This window comes from Homarus americanus, unplaced genomic scaffold (genome assembly GCF_018991925.1).
Source record: "Homarus americanus isolate GMGI-L3 unplaced genomic scaffold, GMGI_Hamer_2.0 scaffold36970, whole genome shotgun sequence".
NCBI lineage: Eukaryota > Metazoa > Arthropoda > Malacostraca > Decapoda > Nephropidae > Homarus > Homarus americanus.
The window spans coordinates 4,953,296-4,973,295 of record NW_024740094.1 but is presented as its reverse complement, the minus strand read 5'-3'; the positions used below and the strand labels follow the sequence as shown (position 1 = coordinate 4,973,295).

The 20,000-nt window shown below is 38.8% G+C and overlaps 2 protein-coding genes across 2 annotated transcripts in view; both read right to left on the bottom strand.

The window, feature by feature from the left end:
• Positions 1-10,760, bottom strand: part of LOC121875186 (serine/threonine-protein kinase Nek4-like) — a 15,440-nt gene extending 4,680 nt beyond the window's left edge. Inside the window, exons 1-4 of the mRNA XM_042379634.1 lie at positions 10,688-10,760; positions 5,697-5,825; positions 5,384-5,482; positions 353-508 (exon numbers count right to left, since the gene is read on the bottom strand). Of these exons, the coding sequence (XP_042235568.1) occupies positions 353-508; positions 5,384-5,482; positions 5,697-5,792 (351 nt within the window). The 5' untranslated portion in view covers positions 5,793-5,825; positions 10,688-10,760. The remainder of the gene's footprint in view (positions 1-352; positions 509-5,383; positions 5,483-5,696; positions 5,826-10,687) is intronic.
• An 843-nt stretch (positions 10,761-11,603) lies between these two features.
• The window catches only part of LOC121875185 (ubiquitin-conjugating enzyme E2-17 kDa-like), a 10,648-nt gene continuing 2,251 nt past the window's right edge, over positions 11,604-20,000 (bottom strand). Inside the window, exons 2-5 of the mRNA XM_042379633.1 lie at positions 16,208-16,267; positions 13,917-14,090; positions 13,039-13,144; positions 11,604-12,072 (exon numbers count right to left, since the gene is read on the bottom strand). Coding sequence (XP_042235567.1) covers positions 11,930-12,072; positions 13,039-13,144; positions 13,917-14,090; positions 16,208-16,231 — 447 coding nt within the window. The 5' untranslated portion in view covers positions 16,232-16,267 and the 3' untranslated portion in view covers positions 11,604-11,929. The remainder of the gene's footprint in view (positions 12,073-13,038; positions 13,145-13,916; positions 14,091-16,207; positions 16,268-20,000) is intronic.

The following is a 20,000-nucleotide window of genomic DNA, read 5'->3' as shown; positions in this document are numbered from 1 at the left end:
ACACCTGCCCTCCTGGTTGGTTTGTTGTTTGGGCTTTAGACCTATTAACTGCCAGGCTCATTGAGGCTGTCAACATCACGTTACATTACTAACCTAGGATAATTCCAAGACAACATACATTCTCACTACGTATGTGGCCCTTGATGTACGCCACCCCTCACTCTCACTCCATCATTACTTCCCCCACCCTCTTGTGACCCGTCGTGCAGAAAGGCCTTGTGCTTGCAGGTATGGTAATAGGAGGAGTGGATTGATTACTTTTGATCGCGACTGTACATGTATGCTGAACCAATTGTAAACTCGTACAGCGATTTTGTGTCTATCTATTTATCTATCAATGTACAAACATCACCTGGAGAGCTTTGGCGATCTTGGTGGTCCAGTCGCGGACTTGGGCTTCTGGGAAGTGCTGACTGGTACCTTTCTGTTGCTGGATGCGGGTGTGTAGGTCTCCGCCGTCACAGTACTCCATCATGAGGTGGATCTCGTTGTCCACCCTCACATAGTCCTGCCACATGAGGAAGCATCAACACGTTGAGGTGATAATTATAGTACATACATATTTGTGATACAATGAACTCGCGTAACATAATTGAGGACGAGGATATATTCCTTATATCATTGTCTAAAAGTTATAGCTCAACCCATCGTCGAAAAAGAGTTGACTGAAACCATCGACGACAAAGAGTTGACTGAAACCATCGTCGACAAGGAGTTGACTGAAACCATCGTCGACAAAGAATGGACTGTAACCATCGTCGACAAAGAGTTGACTGAAACCATCGTCGACAAAGAGCTGACTGAAACCATCGTCGACAAAGAGTTGAGTGAAACCATCGTCGACAAAGAGTTGACTGAAACCATCGTCGACAAAGAGCTGACTGAAACCATCGTCGACAAAGAGCTGACTGAAACCATCGTCGACAAAGAGTTGACTGAAACCATCGTCGACAAAGAGTTGACTGAAACCATCGTCGACAAAGAGTTGACTGAAACCATCGTCGACAGAGTTGAGGTGATACACACAATTAACTCGGGACACAGGTATAACACATAACTGGTCATCTTGGACACAGGTATAACACATAATTGGTCATCAAGGACACAGGTATAACACATAACTGGTCATCTTGGACACAGGTATAACACATAACTGGTCATCTTGGACACAGGTATAACACATAACTTGTCACCACAGACACAGGTATAACACATAATTGGTTATCACGGACACAGGTATAACACATAACTGGTCATCACGGACACGGATATAACACATAACTGGTCATCACGGAGACGGATATAACACATACTTGGTCATCACGGATACAGGTATAACACATAACTGGTCATCACGGATACAGGTGTAACACATGACTGGTCATCACGGACATAGGTATAACACATAATTGGTTCATCACGGACACAGGTATAACACATAACTGGTCATCACGGACACAGGTATAACACATAATTGGTCATCACGGATACAGGTATAACACATAACTGGTCATCACGGATACAGGTGTAACACATGACTGGTCATCACGGACACAGGTATAACACATAATTGGTTCATCACGGACACAGGTATAACACATAACTGGTCATCACAGACACAGGTATAACACATAATTGGTTATCACGGACACAGGTATAACACATAACTGGTCATCACGGACACGTATATAACACATAACTGGTCATCACGGACACAGGTACAACACATAACTGGTCATCACGGACACGGATATAACACATAACTGGTCATCACGGACACGGATATAACACATAACTGGTCATCACGGACACAGGTATAACACATAACTGGTCATCACGGACACGGATATAACACATAACTGGTCATCACGGAGACGGATATAACACATACTGGGTCATCACGGACACAGGTGCAACACATAACTGGTCATCACGGATACAGGTATAACACATAACTGGTCATCACGGACACAGGTATAACACATAACTGGTCATCACGGACACAGGTATAACACATAATTGGTCATCACGGAGACAGGTATAACACATAACTGGTCATCACGGACACAGGTACAACACATAATTGGTCATCACGGATACAGTTATAACATAACTGGTCATCACGGATACAGGTGTAACACATGACTGGTCATCACGGACACAGGTATAACACATAATTGGTTCATCACGGACACAGGTATAACACATAACTGGTCATCACGGACACAGTATAACACATAACTCACATAACTGGTCATCACGGATACAGATGCAACACATAACTGGTCATCACGGACACAGGTATAACACATAACTGGTCATCACGGATACAGGTGTAACACATAACTGGTCATCACGGACACAGGTATAACACATAATTGGTCATCACGGACACATGTATAACACATAACTGGTCATCACGGATACAGGTGTAACACACATGGATCATCACGGACACAGGTATAACACATAATCATCACGGACACAGGGTACATAACTGGTCATCACGGACACAGGTATAACACATAACTGGTCATTACGGACACAGGTATAACACGGTTCATCACGGACACAGGTATAACACATAACATCACGGGTATAACACATAATTGGTTATCACGGTATAACACACTGGGTACAGGTATAACATACATAACTGGTCATCACGGATACACACAGGTATAACACATAACTGGTGGTCATTACACAGGTATAACACATAATTGGTCATCACGGTCAACACGGATACAGGTATAACACATAACTGGTCATCACACAGGTACAACACATAACTGGTCATCACGGACACAGGTATACATTGGTGGTGGTCATCACGGACACAGGTATAACACATAACTGGTCATCACGGACACAGGTATAACACATAACTGGTCATCACGGACACAGGTATAACACATAACTGGTCATCACGGACACAGGTATAACACATAACTGGTCATCACGGACACAGGTACAGTACATAACTGGTCATCACGGACACAGGTATAACACATAACTGGTCATCACATCACATAACTGGGACACAGGTATAACACATAATTGGTCATCACGGATACAGGTATAACACATAACTGGTCATCACGGATACAGGTGTAACACATAACTGGTCATTACGGACACAGGTATAACACATAATTGGTTCATCACGGACACAGGTATAACACATAATTGGTCATCACGGATATAGGTATAACACATAATTGGTTATCACGGACACAGGTATAACACATAACTGGTCATCACGGACACAGGTATAACACATAACTGGTCATTACGGACACAGGTATAACACATAACTGGTCATCACGGACACAGGTATAACACATAACTGGTCATCACGGATACAGGTGCAACACATAACTGGTCATCACTGACACAGGTATAACACATAATTGGTCATCACGGATACAGGTATAACACATAACTGGTCATCACGGATACAGGTGTAACACATAACTGGTCATTACGGACACAGGTATAACACATAACTGGTCATCACGGACACAGGTACATAACTGGTCATCACGGACACAGGTATAACACATAATTGGTCATCACGGATCATAGGTATAACACATAACTGGTCATCACGGACACAGGTATAACACATAACTGGTCATCACGGACACAGGTATAACACATAACTGGTCATCACGGACACAGGTATAACACATAACTGGTCATCACGGACACAGGTATAACACATAACTGGTCATCACGGATACAGGTATAACACATTACTGGTCATCACGGACACAGGTATAACACATAACTGGTCATCACGGACACAGGTATAACACATAACTGGTCATCACGGATACAGGTATAACACATTACTGGTCATCACGGACACAGGTGGAACACAACAGAAAGAAATGCTTTTGCTCGGGTGAGGTTTATAATGTATAACCTTTACTCACAGTTTGTCCTCCCTGACACGGGTAACAGCTTGCAGTCGCCGGTGTGATGTCTCTCTCAGTCGGGGTATTTTTTTTATTTTTGCCCTGGCCACTCGGGGGTCCATGGTCAATAGTAATGTGTGTGTAACGTTTCGGGTCTGTAACTGTTTCCGTTTTGGACATTTGGGTGGAACAGGCACACACTCGCAGACAGACAGACAGACAGACACGTCCTTTTATTATTATAAATAACTGGTCATCACGGATACACGTATATCACATAATAGGTCATTATGGGTCAGTGTGGTTTTGACGTCGAAAGTCAACAGATAACACAGTGCAGTACAGGTAAGATGTTACAAACACACTAATTACCTGCACGAGAATAAACAGCAGGTAAGAGAGAAACGCACAACACTATGTTAACTCTAAGAGAGGTTTCTGGTTCTCCAAGACCCATTCATTAATTTGTTTTTGGATCACTTGGATCTTATATCACGTTAAAATTAACCACTCTAACGCTAACCTAACATAATCTATTCTAACTTAATCTAAATTAATCTAACCGAACTGAACCTAATCTAATCTCACCTTACCTAACTTAATCGAACAAAACCTAACCTAACCTCCCAAATAGCATTAGGGTTTTTAATCATCAGGTGAATAATCTGGGGAGGCAATTTTCACGGAGTTTGGATCACCATCTGTGCGCCACACCAGCTAGATACGGCTGTAAAGCACGAGTATCGTAGGTGTATACTTGGAATATTTGGCTGGTGAATATACAAAACATGACCCAAGTAATGGATAGGCAGGGAATAGAACGCTTTAAGATGCGTTGCTTATTTTTATTTATTTATTTTGCGGGATTAGCCCACCAGGGCACAGGTCATTGACCCACATCGGCACTGGGGGGGCGAAATAATAATAATAATAATGATGATGATGATGATGATGATGATGATGATGATGATAATAATATTAATATTATTATTATTATTATTATTATTATTATTAATAAATAAATAAAAATGAAAACAAAATATGAAATAAAAATATAACAAAAATATATATATATTAAATAAAAATATAATAAAAATAAAAATATATTAATAGAAATAAAAAATAATAATAATAATACAGAATCATATACACACAAAAACAAAAAGATCAACAATGAGTAACAATGTATGTATGTTGTGTTGTCAATAGTAAGAGAAACAATTGAGACCCTGCAATTGTGTGTAAATGAGGCAGAAAGTCAGATCAGCAACCTGGGACTTGGTCACAATTCTTGTGGTGCCATGCGGCAGCAGGGTCTACCATAGGACAACACATTATGCTCCCAATGTCTTCCCAGGCGGTAGTACCTCCCTGTTTGATAGCTGTCGCGTGGTTCTTGTACGGGGTTAGATCAGCGTGACACAATGACAGTGAGTCAAAATTTTCCTGTAGGCTCTCACCTCATAAGCGACGATACTCTCATGCTTCAGGTTTCTCAAAAGCGCCACTTCCTGGAACTGGTAGACATGACCCCCCGACGATACTTTCGACAGATCGATCTGTTGAGACGTGGACATACCTGAGAGTGTTAATGGTAAATTTTGACAGTAGATTCAGACAACCACAAAATAAAGGAAGTCTCTCTACCCTAGGTTAAGGTTACATACGTGTGGCATGTAAAATGTGAACCATCTCTTACAGAAACGTCAGGACTATATGGTGGTTTTGTTTACATGGAACTGAAGGAAGTGTTTTAGAGAGAGAGAGACTCACCGTCTTCAACACGTAGCTCTTATTGTTCTTCTCCACCAGGTACACGACACCAAACGTCCCTGAACCCAACTTTCTGACCTTCTTGATCCCCTCCATCTCCACCTGCTGGACACACCTGTTGCTACACACCTGTAAACACGTCCACAACACACCTGTTACTAAGCACCTATCACAATCATGCAGCCCAAATTTCGGAACATATAATATCTAATCTAAAAAACCTTTACCGTAAGGCATTTTGATTTAAATAAAATAATAAAATATTAAGCCAATCATTAATGTCTAATAAACACTGTAACTGGCTCAATAATAATGCTAGGTAAGTAAGCTAAGTACAGTAAATAAGCTAATGTATATAAATAATAACGCACGCTCTGGAACACCTGACAGTTTCCATCGACAAAATAATACGAATTTGATGTACGAGTACATATCGTTCAGGTACAGTCACCCAAAAAAGTCCTGTCGCGAACCACGATTCAGACTCTTGAACCCGAAGCAGGAGACACTGATACATTATTCTGTCCATAAATGCTTCGGATTCAAGAGTCTGAATCTCGGGGTTCATGGTTCGCGACAGGACTTTTTTGGGTGACTGTACATATCATATAGTTTCTATAATTTTCGAAACACATGTCTCAAATATATGATTTGATGTTATAGTAATTATTCTATTTCCAGACACCATAAATTAGCTATAGGTATTTTCTGATACGATTTACGTAACTCAGGTAACTCGTAACGATTCCGCGCTGACTGTAAATATTACAATGTGTGTACGTGTGTTCATTATGCAGAGCTTACTTCACCTCTTTACGATTTGATGATTTTCCATTTCATATATAACTCGCGGCAACACATCACTCGACAAGTAAAAGTGCTTCCGTTTTAGGTCCGGAAAAAAAAAATAATGAATGGCAAGCATCACACCAGTTAACATTTTTAAATCACAATATAATTTATAAAGCGCTTCCATTTTCTTTTTGGTACCACATGAAAGCTGAAAATAATGTATGACACGGACCACACATTCCAGGAAATATTTTCAAACATGTCTGGAACGTCAATGGCTGGGGGTGTTCCTGCATTCCTGTGATAAGTTTCTCGGGACCAATTTCCCTCTCCAAAGCGAACCGCATCACGAATCAACATCTTAGTTTTCAGTTCTACCAAGGCGGAAAACCCTTGTTCAGAAAGATACGTAGTTGCCATCATCACTAGTACTTGAAGGGCCTTCATGACAATGGATTCGTATTCAGGAAATTCGAGAAACTCAACCCTCTAGTCTCCATAGTGGGAGTACGCTTCAAAAGATGCTTTTTGGGTGAAGATATTGTGAAACTCCATTAACATCTGTGTGATCTGAACTGACCAACATCCGCCCGCTTTATGTATCTAAAGATGAAAGGGTTGACAATCCACACCTGATTCCCCAGGGTCTGTGCATTCCTCGGAGGAAAATATGCCTCAAAATTGGCAGAGAACTAGTGGTGTGCAGATAGTCGGAAATAACGTCCTTCAGTAATTCCTCCAGATCAGATTAGTTTTGTTCCCACACACTATCTTTGGGGAAGTTTTCCAAATGAGAGTAATTGGAGAAGAGTGGTATTTTTGGATGTTAACATGCCACATGGAGATCTTCATTTTCATAGTGTTACATTAACTCTTCCCTGTGTTGGGATCTCGACTACTATAACCATGTAACGTTTTCAAACACTGGTTAATATTAGTTATCAGTGAAGCAAAACCAAGTAAAATGGTAATATAAACTATTTAAAATGAATACACGAAACATTAATGACAAAATAGCTAAATAAGAAGTTTGCTCAGTTCGAGAATTTAGCCATGAAGAAAACAACACTGTTAAACCTACAATGAAATCAGTTACAATATACAGTTCTTAACCTTGCTGGAGCAGGGGCACATATAGCATAAGTGAAGACAGTTCACACAATACAAATAAGTTAAAATAACAATGTACTCATCACTATGGAGGTGGAGGTGAGACAAACAGCCGGCAACCATACTGTCCACAATCTGACTCAATCCCAATACCAAACCTCAAATGAATGAGTCGAAGCATTAAGACAGTCCAGGGTGGCAACTTTTGGCGGTCCTTACCTAGGGTTGCCATATCTGAACAGTAAAAAAAGAGGACGTTCCTGAAGACATCATGCCCCCCCCCCCTATTGGCACACACTTTGGCGCTATGTAACCTTGATGCAGCCGTGACCATTTTATGCTCTGGAAAAGTACAACAAATCGTAAGCACTAGCTGTGGCACCAAGCGACCAACTCACAACAAAGACTAAGATCAAACACTGTCACTGCAGGTTAAAGACTGGCCAACCACCGGTCACCGTCATAGTTGTCGACACACGTAAATAATATAGCGAAAGTGGCTAGATTATGATTGAAAATTGCTAAAATGCCTTAAATTCAGGACAAGAAAAACAAATGCTACAGTGTAAAAAAAGTCATAAGAAAAAATGGTATACTTTCATCATTTCATTTATGGCTGTAATAGCACTAAATACAAAAAAAATATAATGCGCGTGGCTGAAGAACAAAGAAAAGCAGTACATGGCACTACAGGTTACCCCAAAAACTGCTAGCAGCTAAGTTGACAACACCGTACAGGCGTACACGTGACTTATCAGCTGACGAAAACTGAACAAGATCTCTACTGTTTCCACCTCCCCTCTCTCACAGTCTCTCTCTCTCTCGTCATTACAGTTTCAGGTTTCTTTCCGTGGAGAAAATGATGGAAGCTGAAATTCCGGACTTTAAAAGAATTTAAAAAATTCCTCCCGGATGAAGATTTCGAGACCTAAATGGAGGACATGTCCGGGAAAATACGGACGTATGGCAACTCTACCGTACCACCTTTTTACTTAGCCAATAGATGGCGACTGTCTTAACAATAGATTCTGTTTTCCCAAGAAAGTAAAAAACGTCATCTAATTTCCATGAAGCGACAAGTTGAGCCGGTTCAAACAATCGAAAATCGACGCCATGTATGACAATTAAGGAGGCGTCACATTAGCATATCTATTGTTAATTTTTTCATTATTGTCAACATTTTCATGAATCATCGGCGTTGTCGTTGGCTGTTTGTCAAACGGCACAGACCGTCTGCACTGACAACTCGTACGACAACTTCGACAACTTACCGGAGTCAATTCAAGATCTATGATTGATAATACAAATATTTATAAAAATAAACTAATTTCTACTTAATATCTAAATCTAAAATTATTATGAAGTAATTATTACTGTAATCCTCTTCCCAACATTATCCATTATTGTGTTTAATTTCGTGATTTTAAAAAGGTAATAAAATGTCATTTAATGTTTACATTTTGACCACACAGAAATAACAACAACATGACGGAGCCAACAGATAAAATAATTTCCCAAATATGGACACGCCCCTCCAAGGAGTTCTTGGTGGACCAGATAAGGCAACACCGCTGTCTCTGGGATCACCAGGACTCTTCATACACCAAAAAAAGGTGTAGAATTGCTGAGCTTTCTTCGTCAGTTGGATCCATCTTGTTTGTTGACAGTTGTCAAATGAGGGAAACTGGCGAGTTGGTTCTAATCGCATGTGTGACGGTGCACAATAAAACAAGTTGACGATTTTCTGAGTTGACAAGAAAAAATAAAATACGAAAGAATGCCAGTGTGACACCGCCTTTACAGAAGAAAAGCCAGAAATCGTCGTTGAAATGCATTGCTTTCTCAACACTTTCTTCGGTAAAAAAACACACAGTTCACCAAGTCTGTTCCTGTTCATTTCATGTCTCAACTACAAGTCCTGGGGTCCACTTCAAATTGTCATACGTTTAGTTGTTTTAGCAATAACAAAGTATTACTGGGTACTATACTGTACAAATGATAGTCACATATGACCTTCCGCACAATGATAATATAGCTACCAAGAATTATCAGTTCTTACATAATAATAGTAATAATGATAATAATAATAATTTAACAATTCATATCACTGACAGTAAACCACCAACTCTACACTTGCACAGTTGCCAGTTTCAAACCTGTGGAAAGATCATCAAAATTCCATATAGTTTAACTCTTTCACCTTTATTACTTCATTCACCCTTCAATAACCCTTCAAATTCCATTCATACCCTCAAAAAATTCATTCACCCTTGGGAGAACCACTCACTGGCCTGGGGATGGTCGTGCATTATTCAGTAAAATAATAATAGTTCTTACATTATGAACTGTATCACGTAGAGCAATAAAGTTAATTAGTAACTTTGAGGCAACTAATAAATCGTATTAATTAACCTATAAACACCGGGCAAATTTGGCTCTTCAAAAACCCTTTGAAATCTTAGATAAGATGAGACAATTATGACATTAGATAAGCACAGCTTTAAACTGCAAGTAAATGCAGACCAGGGCCGGATTCAGGAGTGGGCAAAGTGGGCAGCTGCCCAGGGGCCTCCGCAATCTGGGGACCTCCACATATTATAATATGTTCTAATTTCCTCACTATAACTGCATATGGCTTCAAAATTCTCCAAAGAAGTGTTCAAATTTCAAAAATTTCCCGGGGGGCTTACAGCGCCCCTCGGAACTCCCAGATGTTTAGGCTCGCTTCACTCGCCAACCCACCCTCTTGGGTAGCTGTAATGAGGGGGGGCCTCCACAAAGAGGCTTCCCATGGGCCTCCACAGGTCTAAATCCGGCACTGATGCAGACATACATGTAAATACTGCCACATATGAAATACTTATAAGTACTGACAGTACTGTCTGTACTGTAGTAATTCACAGTCAGTTCCAATAATGACCATACACAGATACCTATACATCACCGCGAAGAATTCACTCTTCAGAAACGCTCTGTTTTAAAACCCCAGCCAAGTTTCACATGATGCAGTTAGCATATAGAAATGATGATGATATATGATTGTACTTAATGAAGGTAAATAAAGATACTGCCAGAGGTTAAGTACTCACAAGAGAGCAGCAGAAGAGAGGCAGGCAGCTCACATCCACCCAACAACACACACAAAATGGCTTCTCCCGAGTTATTTGCTGCTCACTTGGATATCTAATCACTGATAAAAAATTTATCATTTTAAGAGGACAAACTTTCAATGCTTGGGTATTGCCACTTTATTGTTATTTATATAACCTTCTTGGTTATATTTCTTTAATTAATTTTTTCTAAGTTTTCCTTTTCTTTAACTTCTAATTCATTTTTTCAAATTATGTCCAATATTTCTTTCAGGGTCTCTTACTTATTTGTTTATTTTCTATTAATTATTTATATTCTTAGAGTAACTTAATTATATTATATTCTGTGGGTTAACCTGGAAGAACCACATTCTTCTCTATTCTTACACACCCGTGTAATTATTGTACTTAACATCTTTGAGCTGCCTCCACACAGGCTTTTTTAACTGCCCACACACTAACAAATATGTTTGTTAGACATGATGTTTGATTATGCATAATACATCGCCACTCACTTCACAACTAGAATGATCAAACTTCAGTTGGTGTCTGGTACGCTCCGCCTCAACAGTGGATGACAGCATGAGTAAGGAGGCAGCCTGTGTTGCTATTAAACTTGCTCTTGAGACAGAGACTTTAAAGAAAAGACGAAAAAGAAAATTATGGAAGAAGGAATGGCACAGAAAAAGACCCAAGTTCTCTCACGACGCCATTTTAAAAGAACTAGTGGTATCATCACCTCAAGATTATAAAAAACTTTGTGATATTTTGAGGTTTTTTATATTTCATGGTGATTATTGAAATGTATATACTTACAGTATATGTATACATTTATATGTGTATACACTATGATGAATATATTTATGTGTGTGTCTTAGATTAACTGAGAAAGTAACTGGGTCAGTGAAACAATATATACTTTCATCATTATAATTCAAAACAATAACAACATTACTCAAACACATTATAGATAGTTCAAAATAGTATGACACTATAACAAGTTCAATAACACTCAAGATGATGAACAGTGAACGTTAATGATATTTACTTATGATTGCACTACTAGCCATATAGATACTGTTGTTATTGTTCACTTTGTATATGAATTTATCCCGTTAAACAAATTGTTCAGAGTTCTATTTATGTTATACTGTTCTTCCTCATATTATAAGTCACTGTACACGAGATGAATCCTTAATAATATCAATCATTCAATCAATTAGCAACTTTAGTGTCAGGACTTCAGGCGGTGGCAAACTGAGCAGTCCATTCTCGGGCCGTGCTCTCATACTTCTCCCTGTCGTTCACATACAGCTCAGCTATGTCCTTCCTCCATGGGTCGTCTGGATTAGGGTCAGTCAGCAGAGCACAAATGATGAGCAGCACTGAAGTGAAGGTGTTAGTAAGGTCAGGGGTGTTTGTTAGTATGGTCAAGGGTGTTTGTTAGTATGGTCAGGGTTGTTTGTTAGTATGGTCAGGGGTGTTTGTTAGCAAGGTCAGGGGTGTTTGTTAGTAAGGTCAGGGGTGTTTGTTAGTAAGGTCAGCGGTGTTTGTTAGTAAGGTCAGGGGTGTTTGTTTAGTATGGTCAGGGTTGTTTGTCGTAAGGTCAGTGTTTGTTAGTAAGGTCAGTGTTTGGTAGTATGGTCAAGGGTGTTTGTTAGTAAGGTCAGGACATTTGTTAGTAAGGGTGTTTGTTAGTAAGGTCAGTTAAGGTCAGGGGTGTTTGATAGTAAGGTCAGGGGTGTTTGTTAGTAAGGTCAGGGTGTTTGTTAGTAAGGTCAGGGGTGTTTGTTAGTAGGTCAGGGTGTTTGTTAGTAAGGTCAGGGTGTTTGTTAGTAGGTCAGGGACATTTGGTAATGTCAGGGTGTTTGTTAGTAAGGTCAGTAAGGGTGTTTGTTAGTAAGGTCAGGGTTGTTTGTTAGTAAGGTCAGGGGTGTTTGTGAGTAAGGTCAGGGGTGTTTGTGAGTAAGGTCAGGGGTGTTTGTGAGTAAGGTCAGGGGTGTTTGTTAGTAAGGTCAGGGGTGTTTGTTAGTAAGGTCAGGGGTGTTTGTTAGTAAGGTCAGGGTTGTTTGTTAGTAAGGTCAGGGGTGTTTGTGAGTAAGGTCAGGGGTGTTAGCAAAATAAAGGGGTGTGGGTGTATGTGTGTACTTTCAAACCACAATTGTCTTTATCATATATAGTTAATTATCTCATCATAAGAATATTGAAGGATAGAAACAAATAAATTTATTTTTCAAACAGTTTGCTTTTCTTGCCTAACTTCTCCCGGGGGAAAGAGAACAATGTCTTTTTCATTCAGGTTTGTACTGTACCTTACCTAAACTACGAGAGAGAGAAAGATTGTTTCTCACCTTTAGATATACTGAGTGTGGGGGACCAGTTCTGTGATAATATGTCGAGACAGATGCTTCCTCTGTCGCTGATGTTGGGGTGGAAGATCTTGGTCGTGAACCACACCTGTCCACCACACAGGTTGTTAATGATTATTGGTGATGGTTGTTGGTAAATAAGGGATGTGGCGACTTAGTGGATACAACGTTCGTCTCCTGTCATAAGAAATGCTTGTTCGATCCCGGGACACTCCCAGTCCCGGACGGATTAAGTTTACTCGTATAGTTAGCAAACTGAAGGCGCTCGAGTGCCGGCCACATTGACGGTTTGTGCAGTGTATACTTGTATACCGTGTGCTGTGTCCATATTGGACCACCAGACTTTTTAAACCGCGTTCACTTTCAATAGGTAGATGAAACAGTACGTGTTCCATTTACACCTGCAAAACACACCCACCTGATAATTTCAGGTGCCTCGTGGTATTAGGCAGATAAGGGAATAGTTATGATGAAAGGTTGTGAATACTGGTCCCGTAAGCTTGACAGTTAGGATACAACACACTCTAGATTCAAGGTGTCTTTTTTTATTCACAAGATGCCAGTGTTGGCGCCACTACACTCAACTATCTTCACTTTCCCCATCAGAAATGTTAGGTTCCCATTCACAGATGATTGAAATGGGGTGTCCTGGGCACGAACCAGCATACCCTAAGTTCAATAAGAGCTGAAAACTGCATCCACTTAGCCACCTCACTCATGATGAAATTTTTATGTAACGATAAACTTTATTAAAGAAAAAATAGGAAACATACAAGACAAAAAATAAGAAACATTCATTGAATGACACGGAAAAAGTGTGTTACACAACTGTCTCTTTACCACCACCACATGCACAGTACCTTGGGAGGCCTGAAGGGGTAGTCATCAGGAAAATCGATCCTTAGATCAAAGAGTCCTCCCTCGAAGGGCGTGCCCGTGGGCCCAATGATGGTGGCTTGGCAATGGAAGGGGTCATTGGCTATGGGACCCACTGAACACTGTCCTGGGGGGTCTCTCTCAAGTTCCCTCATCTCCTGAAGAAGGGAGACATAGGTCAGTACCTCCTACAGGATAATGTGACTCATAGTCTAAGGGCCCGCTCACACTGAGGCCGGGACGGACATATTCTGACGTAAATTGTCTGAACGAGTGAGTCAAGTTAATGATACATATCTCACACATTATTCGAATTACATCGAATTCGAATCTTTCACATTTTATCGTAGAGGAAGACAGTTCCCTCTCCCTAGGAAGACAGTGAGTCGTGTAACAGGTATGAAATAAGCGGAGAAAATCATAACACTCCGGACAATTTGCGTAAGAATTTGTCCGCTTCCAGCCTCAGTGTAAGTGGGCCCCTAATACTTTGTAACAGAAAAAAAAAAACAGACTGGCCACAGTTCTACTATTTCAGAGAGTCTTAGTGTACTGACATGAGAGTCCAAGGGATAAGAAATTGTACCTCAGGAATTGATTTAGACCGAGACTAATCATAAGGACAAATCTCTACACGTTGTCTCTCGCGATGGACGAGAATTAAATGATACTAGAGAAACCTAACCTAACCTAACCTAACCTAACCTTGAGAAAGGGACAACGTGGTGAGCGTAATTTCTCGGCCAGAATGAGACACCATAACAAGAATTTTGTTCGTACTATTAACGACGCTGATTAATTTACCGAACTGAAGGGGTTAATAATTATTAATAAGATGTCAAGCATTGTACTCAATTGGCTAATTCACTGTGCACAGGAAGCTGCCAACGAACTCAAGGGCTTTATATGACTTACAGTATGGATAATGCTTGTATCACCAACCAAGGCCATCTAGAGGACTCTGGGATTGATTTAAAGATGTCAAGTAAGATATTATGACCAATACAATAGAAATAGTGCTAACATGTTACCCTGAGGCACACTCGTAATATTATTATTGTCGTTATTATTATCGTTAATATTATCATTTTTATTATTATTATTGTCGTTATTATTATCGTTAATATTATTATTATTATTATTATTATTATTGTTATTATTATCGTTAATATTATTATTATTATTATTATTATTATTATTATTATTATTATTATTATTGTTATTATTATCGTTAATATTATCATTTTTATTATTATTATTATTATTGTTATTATTATCGTTAATATTATTATTATTATCATTATTATTATCGTTAATATTATTATTTTTATTATTATTATTGTCGTTATTATTATCGTTAATATTATTATTATTATTATTATTATTATTATTGTTATTATTATCGTTAATATTATTATTATTATTATTATTATTATTATTATTATTATTATTATTGTCGTTAATATTATCATTTTTATTATTATTATTATTATTGTTATTATTATCGTTAATATTATTATTATTATCATTATTATTATCGTTAATATTATTATTATTAGTATTATCGTTAATATTATTATTATTATTATTATCGTTAATATTATTATTATTATCATTATCGTTAATATTATTATTATTATTATTATTGTTATTATCGTTATTACTATTATAATATTATTATCATTATTAATTATTATCGTTATTATTATTATTATTATTATTATTATTATATTATTTTCGTTATTATTTTTATTATTATATTATTATCGTTATTATTATTATCGTTATTATTATTATATTATTATCGTTATTATTATTATTATTATTATTATTATTATATTGTTATCGTTATTATTATTATTATATTATTATCGTTATTATTATTATCATTATTATTATTATTATATTATCGTTATTATTATTATTATATTATTATCGTTATTATTATTATTATATTATTATCGTTATTATTATTATTATATTATTATCGTTATCATCATCATCATCATCATCATCATCATCATCATCATCATCATCATCATCATCATCATCATCATCATCATCATCATCATCATCATCATCATCATCATCATCATCATCATCATCATCATCATTATTATTATTATTATTATTATTATTATTATTATTATTATTATTATTATTATTATTATTATTATTATTAATATTAATATTATTATTATTGGGAATTTTATTACAAATGTGAATCTTGATAATATAATTCTTCCTTCGACATAAAGTGAGTGTACAAACATACCTTATTAATTCTCTTCAGTGCCATGGTAACGACGTTGAGGTGACGAAGGCGAGGAAGAGTCTGCAAGAGAAGAAACATGAGAATAAAGGAAGAGAGAAGAAAAACAGCTGGAAATATTCATAATCATCACTATTTTCTCCAACCAAATGAAAAATTATTATGTATGATTTTGATTAAACAGTTATATCTAAAATTCTGTGGCATCTACAAAACATAATATATGTTCAATTTTACGCAACACTACTAGACGGGTGATTAGATAGATAGGTTCAGTAGAGAGATAGGTAGATATTAAAAGCTGCATACGAGTAGATATATAAGTAATGTACATAGACAGTACAGGTATACAATGTACATAGACAGTACAGGTATACAATGTACATAGACAGTACAGGTCTACAATGTACATAGACAGTACAGGTCTACAAACAAAGTACAGTGCATTTTTGGCATGAATGTATACAAACAGTGTACTGTACATTGTGGCGTGCAGGTATACAAACACTGTACATTGTGGCGTGCAGGTATACAAACAGTGTACATTGTGGCGTGCAGGTATACAAACAGTGTATATTGTGGCGTGCAGGTATACAAACAGTGTACATTATGGCGTGCAGGTATACAAACAGTGTACATTGTGGCGTGCAGGTATACAAACAGTGTATATTGTGGCGTGCAGGTATACAAACAGTGTATATTGTGGCGTGCAGGTATACAAACAGTGTACATTGTGGCGTGCAGGTATACAAACACTGTACATTGTGGCGTGCAGGTATACAAACAGTGTATATTGTGGCGTGCAGGTATACAAACAGTGTATATTGTGGCGTGTACAACACTTGCATTGGCGTGCGGTTACAAACGTATATTGGCGTGCGGTATACAAACAGTGTATATTGTGGCGTGCAGGTATACAAACACTGTACATTGTGGCGTGCAGGTATACAAACACTGCATTGTGTGCAGGTATACAAAGTGTATATTGCGGTATATACAAACAGTGTATATGTGGCGTGCAGGTATACAACAGTGTATCTTGTGGCGTGCAGGTATACAACACTGTACATTGTGGCGTGGGTATACAAACACTGTTGTGGTGTGCAGGTATACAAATATATTGGCGTGCAGGTATACAAACAGTATATATTGGCGTGCAGGTATACAAACAGTGTACATTGTGGCGTGCAGGTATACCATTGTCAGGCGTGCAGGTATACAAACAGTGTACATTGTGGCGTGCAGGTATACAAACACTGTACATTGTGGCGTGCAGGTATACAAACAGTGTACATTGTGGCGTGCAGGTATACAAACAGTGTACATTGGCGGCGGGTTATACAAACAGTGTACATTGTGGCGTGCAGGTATACAAACAGTGTACATTGTGGCGTGCAGGTACAAACAGTGTACATTGTGGCGTGCAGGTATACAAACAGTGTACGTGCAGTGCAAACAGTGTACATTGTGGCGTGCAGGTATACAAACATGTGTACATTGTATGGTATACAAACATGTACATTGTGGCGTGCAGGTATACAAACAGTGTATATTGGCGTGCAGGTATACAAACACTGTGGGGTAAAATACATTGTGGCGTGCAGGTATACAAACGGTGTGTATTGTGGCGTGCAAACACTATATATTGTGTGCAGGTATACAAACAGTGTATATTGTGGCGTGCAGGTATACAAACAGTGACATTGGCGTGCAGGTATACAAACAGTGTACATTGTGGCGTGCAGGTACAAACACTACATTGGCGTGCAGGTATACAAACAGTGTATATTGTGGTGCGGAGCAGTGTATATTGTGGCGTGCAGGTATACAAACAGTGTACATTGTGGCAAAACACTGTTGTGGCGTGTATAAAACAGTGTATATTGGTGCAGGTATACAAACAGTATAGCGTGCAGGTATACAAACATGTACATTGTGGCGTGCGGTAACAAACTGTACATTGTGGCGTGCAGTATACAACAATTGTATATTGTGGCGTGCAGGTATACAAACAGTGTATATTGTGGCGTGCAGGTATACACACTAACATTGTTGCGGGTATACAAACAGTGTACATTGTGGCGTGCAGGTATACAAACAGTGTATATTGGCGTGCAGGTATACAAACAGGTATATTGTGGCGTCGGGTATACAAACAGTGTATATTGTGGCGTGCAGGTATACAAACAGTGTACATTGTGGCGTGCAGGTAACGTAAAACAGTACATTGTGGGAACTTATTGGGGGGTATACAAACAGTTATTGTGGCGTGGGTAAACAGTGTATATTGTGGCGTGGGTATACAAAACTGTACATTGTGGCGTGCAGGTATACAATGTATATTCGGGTATACAATGGTATGGCGTGCAGGTATACAAACAGTGTATATTGGCGGAGGTATACAAACAGTGTATATTGTGGCGTGCAGGTATACAAACAGTGTACATTGTGGCGTGCAGGTATACAAACAGTGTATATTGTGGCGTGCAGGTATACAAACAGTGTATATTGTATGTGCAGGTATACAAACAGTGTATATTGTGGCGTGGAGGTATACAAACAGTGTATATTGTATGTGCAGGTATACAAACAGTGTACATTGTGGCGTGCAGGTATACAAACACTGTACATTGTGGCGTGCAGGTATACAAACACTGTACATTGTGGCGTGCAGGTATACAAACAGTGTACATTGTGGTGTGCGTATACAAACAGTGTATATTGTGGCGTGCAGGTATACAAACAGTGTACATTGTGCAGGTATACAAACAGTGTACATTGTGGCGTGCAGGTATACAAACAGTGTACACAGGTATACAAACAGTGTACATTGTGGCGTGCAGGTATACAAACAGTGTATATGGCGTGCAGGTATACAAACACTGTACATTGTGGCGTGCAGGTATACAAACACTGTACATTGTGGCGTGCAGGTATACAAACAGTGTATATGTGCAGGTATACAAACACTGTACATTGTGGCGCAGGTATACAAACAGTGTATATTGGGCGTGCAGGTATACACATAGTGTACATTGTGGCGTGCAGGTATACAAACAGTGTACATTGTGGCGTGCAGGTATACAAACACTGTACATTGTGGCGTGCAGGTATACAAACAGTGTATATTGTGGCGTGCAGGTATACAAACAGTGTATATTGTGGCGTGCAGGTATACAAACAGTGTAAATGTGGCGCAGACAAACTGTACATTGTAGTGCAGGTATACAAACACTGTACATTGTGGCGTGCAGGTATACAAACAGTGTATTATTGGTGGTGCAGGTATACAAACACTGTACATAGCGTAGGTATACAAACACTGTACATTGTGGCTGCAGGTATACAAACAGTGTATAGTGTGGCGTGCAGGTATACAAACAGTGTATATTGGGCGTGCAGGTATACAAACAGTGTACATTGTGGCGTGCGTATACAAACAGTGTATTGTGGCGTGCAGGTATACAAACAGTGTATATTGTGGTGCAGGTATACAAACAGTGTACATTGTGGCATGCAGGTATACAAACAGTGTATATTGGGCGTGCAGGTATACAAACACTGTACATTGTGGCGTGCAGGTATACAAACAGTGTATATTGTGGCGTGCAGGTATACAAACACTGTATATTGTGGCGTGCAGGCAAACACTGTACATTGTGGCGTGCAGGTATACAAACACTGTACATAGGCGTGCAGTATACAAACAGTGTATATTGTGGCGTGCAGGTATACAAACAGTGTACATTGTGGCGTGCAGGTATACAAACACTGTACATTGTGGCGTGCAGGTACA